Raw genomic sequence first — 13,909 nt, forward strand, 5'->3', positions numbered from 1 at the left:
TAGAAAGAAAGAACGGTCGATGGATTGATAAAACAATAGATTGATAAAACTGATAAAATGAGACATCTATGGATAGAACAATGAACTGTGGATGACAGAATGATAGATGGATAAAATTATGGATTGTTGGATAAATAGAATGGTAGATAGATGGATAGATAGAATGATAGATAAACCAATGGATAGATAGATAGATAGATGGAAAGAATAGATTGGTGGATTGGCCATTTAGTAACTAATGAATCTTTGGAAATAACTTTATCTTTAAAGCCTAAGTTGACTGTAATGTTATATTACTGTAATCAATAAAACAACATGACTCGCAGAAAGTTGAATTTGGGTCTCTCATCAAAATTCAGTTAGATTGTACTTTTCTTTCTTCAGGTCCCTGTTCGGGCGCCATATTTTATGTAACGCCTAACTTTTTGATGCCACATAAAGATTGAGGGACCACAGAGACTAATTCATTTCAGTGAGCCATGTGTATTTAATGCAAACCGAGTCGCACATTCACATCAACAAGTCCAAACATCAGCACATGAAGTCTTCCAGAGTTGAGGAAACATCAGTGAAGTCCAGCAAGTCCATCAGTTCATAGATATGACCATAAGTAGCATTTTGTCATAGTGAGATCAGTCTTTAGAGTGGAAAATGAGACCAGCAGTTCTTAAGTGAAGCAGTGAGGAATCTGAATCAGCAAACAATTCATCCGTTTGTTGACCATAGAATAAGATGATGAGTAGATGGATTGGATGAAGACAATTAGTCCCTTTTGTCTAGGTCCTGTTTATATCTGTGCTGTTTCCTCTCTCATACAAGAACCCTCTGCATTTAAACAAATATACAGTCAACACGTGTTTAGTGCTAACCCATAACAGAAAGCATATATACAAACTCTACATATGTACAAAGCAATGCCTTACTTGCATTTGAGAGTAAGAATAAGTTGTTCCTCAAATCGGCACCAACGAAAGGACAGCAAAGAAGACATTCCATGCACTGTTGCCAACTCTCACGAGACAAATAAGCAACCACAGCTTCAAAAACAAGCCCAAAACAAGCCCAATATTTTTTTTGATGATTTATTATCATGAATATTATTATTATTATCATCAATTATTTATTACCAATGAATGAGCCTGCAACATATTAAACTGAAACCACTCTTTTATCTGAAAAGCAAAAATTCAGCTATTTTACAAAAATCAGCAAACTGCAACAAAAGTAGGAACAAAACTCCTCTCCAATCACCTGTGAGCGGAATAGGATTGGAGAGATGGAAAAAGAGAAAAACACGAGCTTCAAAGGGGAGCTGTAACATAGCCACATATTTATAGCCTAAATATATAGGGGTCATTCTATGGAAATGCCAATTTTTCTGTCCCTAGCCTATACAGAAATATTACACTTGAAAAACACTTGGTTACAATTTTTTTATATTTTAAAATGAAACAATGTGTTATTTGAACAATTACACCTTCTTGAGCCATCAATGTGGCAATATTTGTTTTTAATTAATTATAAAGAATTCCAAGCACCACAAAACTGCTCATCCCCGCAGCCATGTACAGAGGGAAAGTGCTTTATTTTGAGGTCAAAACAAGTTTTTCTACCATTTAAAATAAAATAATGTACCCATAACTATCAAATAAATGACATAAAAAAACAAAATGCCAAATAAATATAATAAAAAAATATTATATTAAATTATAATATATATTATATTAAAAAAGAAAATATTATATTATATAATATTATTAAAAAATATTATAAAAAATATTTAAAAAATCATTAAGCTGTCATTTATGTGTATTCATGAAGTCAAAAGGTAATCTAATAATGTGGTCTAAGTTTAAATGTTAAAAAAAAGAAATACATTTTAAGACATCTTGCCATACTAGGCTATTTGAACCAAATGTATTTACTCTTAGTATTAGGATATGACTACTTGTTTTTTATTACAGCCCGTGATAATTAATACATTACAAAAACATTGTAAAAATTAGGCTAAAAGAAAGTCATCCCACTCCTCTATGTCTACTTCTATCATCGCTTGGACTACAGCGTCACGTGCCTTCTTTTTGAATGTGATTTTTCTCCAATGAGGGGGCGAAACATTTGGCAAATTACGCTACGGCACTTATATTATTGCACTGGTTGGCTATTAACTGCGAGCAGACAGAGTATCAATCAATGCATTGGAGAATACGGCGAACATAAATAAAGAAGCAAAGTTGCTTGTCAGATTTCCCTAACAAGCAACCATATTTTTTTAAAATAAGTCCAAAAAAACGCAACCCACGACCAGGGATTTTTTCATGCAACTTTACAAAAAAAGAAGCCCAAATAATACGCGGACTTGGCAACTGTGATTCCATGTGCTTAGCACACTACTTCCTGCCTAATGCTACTTCTTTCTCCATTTTTAGGCAAAATGAGCAACTCAGAATACAGAGCGCCCCCTAATGATAGGGCTAGCTATGACATGGAAAAAAGAACTACTAGGAACCAACGTGACAGTAAAACTGTTACAAGACAGACAGATAGAACAATAGGTGGATAGAAATGGATAGATAAAATGTAGATAGAAAGATGATGATGGATGTAAGGAACGATGTATGGATGGATAGTAAATATGACGCTAAAAACCGAAACACAAATGAGAAGGAAAATGAATGCAATTGAATTTATTATTTAGAATAAATACCTGTAAAAATGTGTTCATTTGTCTATTGAAATTGTAAGTCTATAATCCTTAATCGCTCTCTTCTTTGTAGAGATGGGCAGAGCTTCCTGTGCGAATTGTCAGTATGGCTATTTCTCAGATTCCCTATCAACAGAAGCCTGCAAGAAATGGACAGAGTGAGTATGCCTCCAATCTAAGCTTAAAAACTCAATACAATAACAACTCCATAGGTTTAACAACAGCCGGGAGTGTGTGCCACAAACATGCCTGTCCAATGAGTCACACACACACAACTGTTCTTTAACTGCACTCATTTGCAAAGTCACAGCTCTCATTCTCACAGGCATTGTTTGTCTGGGGAAGGTCTCAGGCATGCCTGGTCATTTTTAAAGCCCCCGCAGTCTTACCGCACTGTGGTATTATGATTAATTTCTCCACCACTTCCCCTAGAAAGAGCCCCTTTTCTTTTTGCTCTTTGTATTTGCGGTTCCTCTTAGAAGAGAAAATTGGGACTGATCAAACCAGAAGTGACCAGACTGTTGGGCTGCCCTCTGTTGATATGTCTAATACTATTCCAGTTGTAAATCTTACAATATTTCCAAAGCGTGTTCAATGTATTGATATGTCTAATTCTCTTCCAGTTGTAAAGCTATCGGCAAGACCGAGAAACAGCCAGGAACCTCTAAATCAGATGTGATGTGTGGAGTCCATTCTCCTGGTAGGTTATTTCAATTTTTTTCTATTTGTTGAATTGAATTCACCTTCACAGAGTGGTGAACCTCCTCATCCTCCTCAGTTCTGACACCCTGGGTGGTGGTGGCCATCCTCTCGGTCATCATCGTGGTATCGCTGGTTGTTCTCTTCTTGTTTTGCTGCAAGGATAAGCTGAACTTCCTCTCAGGTAAATTTAGTTCAGGGTCATGTTTATTTGTTACAGTTTGTGGTAGATTCTTGTCTATGTTGTTGATTAAAGCTTATTTTCTGACACCACAGTAAATCTACGCACCTGCGTCCAAAACCTGAAAGGAAGTAGGAATCAACAAGTAAGTAAGAATATCTTAAAACTGTAATAATAACTATATTAGCCTCCACAATAGCGGACTATAAAGTTCTGTTTATTTTAAGCACTTATAGAAGTAACATTGTCTGTTATTTTAAATGCACAAGGCAAGCTTTTTCAGAATAGCATAGAATAGATTCTGATTGGCTGTCACTGTTTTTATCAAAAAAATATTATGAAAATGATTCCAACAATATCGTTCCTCTGTTTTGTTATTGTTATAGTTGTGGTGTGGACTGCCCTATTATCATAAAATTATAATGATTACTAACCATCATAATGCCTTCAAAAGCTGTCCTATTTATTTTATTTTATTTTAAATCATTGTTTTATAAAATCATTATTTTATACATTTGTTATTTTGTAAATCATTCCCGTCTTTGATCGTGTTATTTGAGCAGCAACTTCTTAATGAGTGAACGTAAAAAAAAAAGGTTTGAATGTTACCATTACTAATTACAATTACTTCATTTTTTATAAAAAACTATGATGCAAAGTATATATAATTTTTCAATATTGATGAGAAATTTAATTTCAGTTTATCATTGTATGAAATTTACAGAAATCTATCATCTTATATTATAATCTTTGTATATATATATATATATATATATATAAGTATAAGTGTATTATATACAGTATATAATATATAAACATTTATTTCTAACAAAATAACTACTTTTTACTTGCATAAACGTTCACATTTAGATGAAGAAAGATATTAAACATTAAAGATTAAATTAAAATATTAAAGATGATACATTTTTCGTTCTGCAGTGGTTCATCAATATTGTATATATTTATGTTTATCTAGAAAATTCAGTGCCAAAAGTGTGTCAGATATGGGAAAAGGATATATTTTACAAAAAGTTTTTGGCACTAATATTATCTTCATATATAATTTTACAAAAAGTATTTTTGACACCTATGGTACTCCATACATACCTGAGTCCAAAATAACCTGACCCAATAATGTGTATTTTAAGGGTTGTAAAGAATTTGCAAAGTTTCATTCATTACTAAAGTCTGTGCATTTTTTTTTTAGAAATTTGTATGCATCTCTTCTGGGTCAGATTGGACCTGTATGCATTCTGAGGGCTAAAACTTATAGTTACTGATATAGTTATCGTGCTTCGTGTAACCGGCCCATACTAATTTTACTTTCTTTTAGGAAACTATGACTTCATACCACGGTGGTAGCAGTCCACAAACCCTCCCTCTGATTTGCCAAGAACGAACCCCCCCAGAGTCCCTGATCACGTGTCCCAGCACCCAATTAACCATTCTTGATGAAACATCGACTTGCACGGACCAAGAACGAGACCAGGACCGAGCAGAAACCTCGTCGGGCAGCTCCAGCGAGGACTCCGGAGCTGGGTCTGCGTCTCCTCTGTCGGGCAGCTCCTGCAGCTGTGCACTTTCCATGAAGGAGCCCATAGAGGTCGGAGAGAATGAGGACTGCAGTCAGCTGGTGGCCACGGGTTTGGCAACATGCTGCTCCTGCAGGCCAGGAGACGCCATCGGAGAAAACGTGCAGGTCGTCGGCCTGAAAGAGCCTCTGCTGTGTGAGAGCTGCTCGTCGGACGTCCTGCTGGATCTGCAGCGCTCCCAGGAGCTGTATCTGGACTACAGCAGCCCTGCTGGCAAAGAAGCCATGTCAGAGATGAGAGGCGTCCAAGGGGACCGAGGTCCGGTCGAAGGGCTCTATAGACAGAACGAACCTTGTTGTTGCAGCATAGACTCCACCACCGTTCCTCCTCTGCCATCGGTCAGCGCTAATGACCAGGGCCTTTCGCTGATCCACAGCGATGACCACAAACTATCCGACCCAGACGCGGACTTCCAGAACCAGTGCTCAGAATCGGCTCTCACATCTGGTAAGACATTAACACGTGTGAAAATAGTGACAAAACAAATGAAAAGCTGTCTGTGCATCTGAAGTATTTGAAGCTGTTGCTTCATAGTGCAGTGCATGCAAATCTGTTAAACTCTTTAGCACCTCTTTGTGTCAGATTAACAGGCACAGTCGTGCGATTCTATTCCAAATGAACAAATACGATATGATGAAAGATGGGAAATGATCCGCAACCTCAGTAATAGCAGGTCAAAAATGCACAGTGAGATCATTCCCGTCTTTGATCATGAAACATATGGCCAAGCTAACAAACTAGTACCACACCGTTGTATCGGCTGATGTGTTGCACTGGATTTCTGGCCATATATCATGTTTCAACATTGATGGATCCCTGTGTAAACTTTTAAAAGTGCTAGAAAACAACCCTAATAAAATGTGATTCTTTCTTTACTAATAGTTTTAACTACTATTAATAAATTGCTACATAAATCATATAATTAATTGCAAATTATTGTGTGTGTGTATCTATATTTATAAATTATAAATATAAATGTATTTATATGGGGGGATAGGATGCAAGTGTGTATATATATATATATATATATATATATATATATATATATATATATATATATATATATATATATATATATATATATATACTGTATATTTGTATAAATAAATAATATATAAAAATATTACAAATATATATAATCTAATATAACCTATACATAATCTACAAGGATCAAAAAGGACAGGAAAGACATTAAAATGTTACAAAAGATTTGTATTTTAAATAAATGTTGTTCTTTGAACTTTCTATTCATCAAAGAATCATGTATCCACAAAAATATTAAGCAGCATAATTGTTTTTAATATAGATAATAATCAAATGCTCCAAATCAGCATATTAGAATGATTTCTGAAGACTGAATGTGACACTGAAGAGTAATGATGCTGAAAATTCAGCGTTGCCATCACAAGAATAAATTACATCTGAAAATATATTTAGATTGCAATAATATTTCACAGTATTACTGGTGAGCATAACAGACTTCTTTTAAAAACACTCAAAGTTTTGAACAGTAGTGTATATCTTTTAAATAATTTATAATTATTATTTAGATAATTTATAATCATAAGTATTGGCAAAATAAATCCTTACATTTCAATAACACATTACTTAACAGTGTCTGTGTTACACATATTCCATCCTATTGTTATTAATTCCATCTCTGCAGAGGAATTACACAATATTTACACATGTAATTCATTAGTGTTCTTCAGTATTATCTTGTAAATGTAAATACACAGTAACCTGAACACTAAAATAAAGTGTCATGTCTTGTAGCAATAATTAGAACAAGCACATTCAGGTCATGTGCATTCCAGTAAGTTGTTTTTGTGAAAATATGGCAGGCAGCCACCGCAAAGAGTGGGTGTAGGGTCCTTCATGGACCAGCGACAAAATGACTAAAAGATGTGTGAAACATGAGTCATTGATAGTCTGTGTGTATATTCAGAGAAAAAATAGGAACCATACAATCTTCTCATGTTGAATTTTTAAGTGGAAGGAAGCAGTTTTGTTGCTCAGGAGGGGTCGTCACAAAAACAGCTTTTTGCCAATTCAGTGCTGACGTGGCATTATTAGCTTCCAGTTTGTAATGTAGACTATTTATGTGAACCACTAACATCTAAAGTAGTAGCGTAGTGTATTCACGTGTTTCAGCAAGACTACAAAGAAGTTTGCTTTGTACGAATGGAAAATACACATCTGGTTGCATTAATATGCATCATGTTTAGCCTTAAAATGTTAGTGTTAGTCTTCCAGGGTTGTTATTAACTAAGACTAAAACCATATAATATTACATTATACACACACACACACACACACACATAAATAAGTTTACTTCTTTATATTTAAATAAATAAACTATAACTAAAAACTAAAATGTAAAACAACAAAAACTAATAAAAATGAAAAACAACAAAATTACTAAAACTAAGTAAAATCAAAATGAAAACAGAAATATAAAATAACTAAAAAATAAAACTCAATAAAAAAATTAAAAGAAAACAAAAATGAATAAAAATGTCAAAAACACGAAACAAAACTAAAATGAAAACAGAAAATATAAAACATTACTAAAATAACTAAAAACTAAAACTTGATGATAACTGTATGGACATAAATTTTTTAACTTACTAAAAAATGTACTTAAAAAAAAATGTAAATATAAAAATAAATGATACTAAAATAACACTGGTGTTAATTTGTCTCCAGGAAAGGAATGCATATTTAGTTCATATACATATAGTGTACTGTTTCTGCCACCTTCCTCTAACACTGGTTCTGATGCTTTGTCTATTTTTGGCAGGTCAGGTGACAGGAAACAACAACACTACTTTTATCTCCAGCGGGCAGGTGATGAACTTCAGCGGTGAGGTCATCGTGGTGTACGTCAGTCAAACGTCTCTGGGAAGCAGCGGAGGAACAGACGAACCCTTCAGCTGCCCGGTTCAGGAAGAATCCAACGATGACAGTTTTCAAAGTGAGCCCAAATCTAACATAACCACAACACCGCAGGCCAAGAGCAGGAACGGACACCTGGAAAAACACCTGCCCGTGCAGGAAATGACCAATGACTGGTCCTGGCAGAAATAAAAAGCTGCAAACACATCCTACTAGACTGGAATTGACTTTGCCTCCTTTTTAAATGATAACTATTGATTAATAATGGGCGTACGGCAGCCTGTATAGCAACTAAGAGTGCTATTTCATGAAAAATGCTATGCATTTGTTGACCTATGTATTTATATCGTATAAATTAGGTACTTCTTGTCGGTCAGCTTTGAGAGGATCTCACTCTGATAGATCGGATGACAGTAAAAGTCAAGAACATTGACCCCAGAATGTCTCATTTTCAGACAATCTCTGTTGAGGAGCCAAATAAAGAGCGGCTTGGTACGACAAGAAGCCAAACTCAGGCCAAAGACGATGAAAACACAGCCAGATAAAGCGAAAACACTTCCACCACAATAAAAAGCACCATGTTTTTTGTTGTCCCTTTCTCTTGGCCTTCTAAAACCGAGCAAGCACATTGTACCTCATGTCGAGAACCGTTTTTGGATGATGGTTAAAAGTTAGTAACATGGAAATGAGAAGTGGGGATGTTGATTTGTGCTGTTTATATTTTTTAAAAAACATAATTTGTAAATGTTAATCTTTTTTTTTTTTGGTTATTTATCGTGCAGATTTTGTGCCGCTAACGCGACAAGTCAGTCTGACTGGAGCAGAACGTAATCACGAACATTATTATATATATATATATATATATATATATATATATAGTGATTGAAAATCGATGTTCTGATACATTAGTAGTGATTTTCTCCACCCTTTACTGTAAATAAAGCTTGTTTGTATGAAACAATTTCTTTCCCTTAAATGAGAGTGATGGTATGAGAAAGGTATTTGTTTTAGTGATAAGCAGTGTTTATTGCTTGTGCATCACTAACCACATGTGCGTTAAAACCTCTGTATTCGAGCAAAACCAATGTTGACATAAAGCCTTTATAAATAGCGGTGAATGGCTAGCAGCTGTCGCGAGCTCAATGCAAACATATACTCAGGAGCCGCATGAGGTGAGAATTCCACCGAAGGCTGCTGGATGTTTAGCTGTGATTGGAATAATCATGAGTCTGGGATGGCAACAGAAACAAACACTGAGAAGTGTTGTTGAGTTCTGTCTGCCAAAACAGGAAGTTATGACTGCTTTTAATGTGGTTCTTCTGCTCAAAGAGCCTTCAGGCACATTTGGTGACTCGTGACTAGCAACGACTGTTGGATTGTCGCGCCATCTAGTGGAACGCTACTGTAAGAAGAGTAGGGGTTATTAAACTTTTACCAAAATGATGATTAGATGAAATATAAAGTCATATCTATTAACAGAAAAATAGTAAGCATGACATTTTAAAGACAAAATGTTGTTTTCAAAATTAATTTATATGCCATTGCAATGTTATAAATTTTTTATATATTTGAAAAACAAAATTCCACCCAATATTAGAGTAAAACAAGTTCAATTTAAATGTTTGTTTATACATTTTTCAGGTTTTGTAATTAATTTGTCATTTTTACTGTTCATATGAAATATATCAAGGATACATATGTAAATGTACATGTGAATTAAATAATTTAGGCATCGGTATGTATGGGTGGTTAGAAACTACTAGTATGTGTTTATTAACATATTTCATTTATTTTTGATATTATTCTTCACATATAACAATTCAAAGTCTGTCTTTCAGAAGTATTATTTCAGCACTGTTTAACTCATTTTTATCAGAAATTATGCAATTAAAAATATTAAACAAACAAACAAACAAACAACCAAACACTTTTCAGAAGGCTTTTCACAAATAATAATAATAATGTTTCTATTTTAAGTTATTATTAATAGTAGCAGTAATAGTATAACTATATATATACATACATAATTTATTTAATAATATCTGAATATATACCAGGCAGCTAAAATCTATTGTAACATTCTAAGTATTTTTATTGCCACTTTTAATACATTTAATACATCCTTTCTAAATATAAGATTGAATCCAAACTTATTGACCCCAAATTTAAAGATCAATATATTTTTTATTAATTAAACATCCACTGATTCCACATTGACTAATTGAACATGACAGTTATAATCTGTAGAGAATTGGGAATCTGGGGGAAGACCACTGAAAAAGAGTGATGGATCATTTCATATTCTCTTGGTCACTATTTGAGGTATCAGTGATCCTAATATGTTACAGTCCTGTCCAAACAGATCATGTGCTATCGGGTGACGGGAGAACCCCAGGTTTGGACACAGGTGCTCCTCTGGCTTGGCTGGAAATTACCTGATTTTTGAAAATGAAAAACTGAACCGAGTTTCCCACCATTTAATATCGACCAGCGATCAACTGGCATCGGTGTGTAGCTTTTGGCCATTTTAAGGTTCACTCAAATCAACTGTGGTTGCCTAAGAATGTTTATGTGAAATAAAGCAGCAGTGTCTTTGACAAAATACTGCTATTGATTTAGTGCTATAGGAAGAAAAGTCCTTCAAAATCAAGTGAATCATTTTGCCAGTGGGGATCATTTAACGCAAGAGTTTCCTGGAATATCTTCAGTGAGTGTAACCAGTAGGTCACACGCACAGCTTTATTTAGCAGCATGGCCTTTCAGATATATGCAGAATATTAAGCAAATAAATTCATTCTGCATGCAAAATATGATTAATTTGTTCTGACCTCAGGAAAGGAAAGGGGATTTTCTGTCCTCCTTATTCAAGTACAAATGTCATTTGAGCATTTATTATGACACTCAGCATCATGAGCAGCTTTGAAAAAGACCTTTCTTGCTGGATGACATGTAATACGACTGCTGGGAAAATGAATGTCTTAAGGTAAGGTGCTTTTTATTTCATCAGTAACTTGTTATTAACCATGCCATTTGTTATTATTGGTAGTAGTAGTAGTAGTAGTAAAGAAATGATTACAATTATTCATATAACATTACAATTAACTCGTATTAACATCTTTATTAATATGCATAGTGTATATGATGATAATCCGAAGTCTGTCTTTCAAAAGTATTGTTTCAGAACTGTTTGAATCTTTTTTTTTTTTTTGACAGACATTATGCTATTAAAATGTTAAATACGTACATACATACATATATACAAACATTTTTGGAGATCTTTCCACCATAATTTATTATATAATTTATCATGTATTATTATTATTATTATTAGTTGTAGTAGTAGTAGTAGTAGTAGTAGCAGAAGTAGTTGTAGTATTAAAGACATTATTAAATCTATACATATAACATGAAAATTAACATGTAATAACATTTTCTATTTTAATATGCATAGTACATTCAATTCTTTGTCAGAAATTATGCTATTAAGATAGATAGATAGATAGATAGATAGATAGATAGATAGATAGATAGATAGATAGATAGATAGATAGATAGATTATGTATTACTTTAGCAGTGTTTTCTTTTTTTTGTCACACATCATGCTATTAAAAATTAAATAAATAAACTCTTTTCAGAGAGCTTTTCACCAAAAGCTGGTCATCTGATATTCGTTTAGATGGAAAAACTGCTATAGTGACTGGAGCGAACACCGGGATTGGGAAAGAAACAGCCAAGGATCTGGCAAGTCGGGGTGGGTACTGCAGCCAAATCTACACTGACTGTGGAAATAACACATCGAGTCTTCTTTTCATAGAGCCACAGATGAAAACAGATGAAATATATTAGATCTGACTGCCTAGCCATACGATCTGATAGACCTATCCAAACCAGAATATATTTTTCCTGAAATTGCTCAGAAGAATGTACCAGTTTTTCAAATAATGGAACAAAACTCGTCATTGATTGAAGGTGCACGGGTGATCCTGGCCTGCAGAGACCTGGTGAAGGCCGAACAGGCGGCTGGTGACATCTGCAGAGACGTGGAGAACGCAAACGTGTTGGTTCGGAAACTGGACCTGGCAGACACCAAATCCATCTGTGATTTTGCTGAACTGATTTACAACAGTGAGTTACGGCTGAAGAAGAGTTTTCTATACATTCAGTTCTGATCTGATCTTAAAGTGATTTATTTTATTTTAGCTGAAAAGTCTCTTCATTTGCTGATTAACAACGCTGGCGTGGCAATGTGCCCATATTCAACAACAGCAGACGGTTTTGAGACACAGTTCGGAGTCAATCATTTAGGTTTGATGAAGTGCACTAATAGTTCTCAGTCTTATAAAGAGTCATTATTTGTTGTTTAGAAGCAATGGAGATTGTTCACACTTGACATGTGATGAATGACTCCTTTTCTTCTTCAGGACATTTCTTTCTTACGTTCCTCCTTATGGATCTGTTGAAGCATTCAGCTCCTTCCAGAGTGATTAATGTCTCCTCATTGGCCCACCACATGGGAAAGATCCACTTTGAGGACCTGAACGGTGAGAAAAGCTATCATCCCGTGAAGGCCTATGTACAGAGCAAACTGGCCAACATACTTTTCACGCGAGAGCTCGCCACGAGAGCAGAAGGTAAGAGCAAGTATGTCATCAGGCATAAAACATACAAAATATGATCCAAAAATCAGATTCTGGGATTTATGTATAACAATTTAGCAACCATTGATGTTTCATCTGTGAAAAAAAAAAAAAAGTGACCAAGCTGTCTATGAAAAACCACACAAGTGTGAATAAATTGCTAAATGGTGACTACATTTTCATTTTTGGGTGAACTATCCCTTTAAGGATGTCAAAATATGTTTCAAACCTTCCATATAATGCATTGCTAAAATGCCTGTCTCATGTTTTAGCCACAAACATTCTTCATTAAGGCAATAAATGTGTTCTTGTGAAAATAAAGCAAGGTTAGCGTTTCATTTCTCTAACTGTTGCTCATGTCGATTGACATTAAGTCCTGTTTCTGTGGCAGAGATGGGAGTGAGTGTTTACGCTGTGGATCCAGGCCTAGTAAAGACAGACATCATCAGGCATTTGAATAAGCCTCTGCAGTTCTTTGTGAAGACATTTGGTTTCCTGATAAAAACCCCTGCGGAGGGCGCATATACCATCCTGTACTGTGCCCTCACCCCTGACCTGCCCACTGGAGCCTACTACAGGTTTGTCACAACTATGGCTGATGCTAGTCGTGCTCATGAAATAATAGTGGCCATTGTTCTTATAAGCAGCATTGTTCACATGTTTTTTAATTTAATTTTTTTATTTTACACTAGTGATGCTAAGTTTGACAGCAAGCAAATAAACTTCTGGGATGCTTAATAAATATTTCCTCTCATGGTTTCTCACAGTAACTGTGCCGTGGCTCCGTGCTCCAGGGCTGCTAATGACGAAAACACTGCTAGACGACTGTGGGCTGTCAGCTGCCACCTGCTGGGAATTCGCTGGAAATGAGATTATATGTTTTTAACCACAGAATTATGTCATAATATTGTCCTTTTTATGACTTATTATGACTCAGTTTCGACAATGGCCCAGCTAAGGCCTCTCTGTCTTCCTGTGTTCTACTAATTTAGTTGTATTTTTTGCTGTTTGTATTGATTCAGAGATAATTTGAAAGTTTCTTATCCTACTATGATTTCTGGAGCATAGCCTACTGCGTAACTTCTGAGTAATCTTATTTCTTGGAAAAAAGGTCAAAATGAGTTCATTGTCATTTGGAAACGAAATACGGTAAAAGCATGTGATGTAAGCCTACTAAACATATACACACAGTAGAAA

General features: G+C 34.8%; 2 protein-coding genes across 2 annotated transcripts in view; both read left to right on the top strand.

The window, feature by feature from the left end:
- Positions 1-9,673, top strand: part of tnfrsf11a (tumor necrosis factor receptor superfamily, member 11a, NFKB activator) — a 17,475-nt gene extending 7,802 nt beyond the window's left edge. The window contains exons 5-10 of the mRNA XM_058765326.1: positions 2,778-2,862; positions 3,328-3,404; positions 3,483-3,587; positions 3,680-3,729; positions 4,918-5,623; positions 7,980-9,673. Coding sequence (XP_058621309.1) covers positions 2,778-2,862; positions 3,328-3,404; positions 3,483-3,587; positions 3,680-3,729; positions 4,918-5,623; positions 7,980-8,266 — 1,310 coding nt within the window. The 3' untranslated portion in view covers positions 8,267-9,673. The remainder of the gene's footprint in view (positions 1-2,777; positions 2,863-3,327; positions 3,405-3,482; positions 3,588-3,679; positions 3,730-4,917; positions 5,624-7,979) is intronic.
- On the top strand, positions 9,242-13,614 carry si:dkey-73n8.3 (uncharacterized protein LOC100150965 homolog). The gene is made up of 7 exons (XM_058764627.1): positions 9,242-9,246; positions 11,711-11,826; positions 12,045-12,200; positions 12,276-12,380; positions 12,497-12,706; positions 13,104-13,290; positions 13,480-13,614. The coding sequence occupies exons 1-7, from the start codon at positions 9,242-9,244 to the stop codon at positions 13,580-13,582; spliced, it is 882 nt and encodes a 293-aa protein (XP_058620610.1). The 3' UTR covers positions 13,583-13,614.
- Positions 13,615-13,909: the final 295 nt, after the last annotated feature.

Source organism: Onychostoma macrolepis, chromosome 24 (assembly GCF_012432095.1).
Source record: "Onychostoma macrolepis isolate SWU-2019 chromosome 24, ASM1243209v1, whole genome shotgun sequence".
NCBI classification, from domain to species: Eukaryota; Metazoa; Chordata; class Actinopteri; order Cypriniformes; family Cyprinidae; genus Onychostoma; species Onychostoma macrolepis.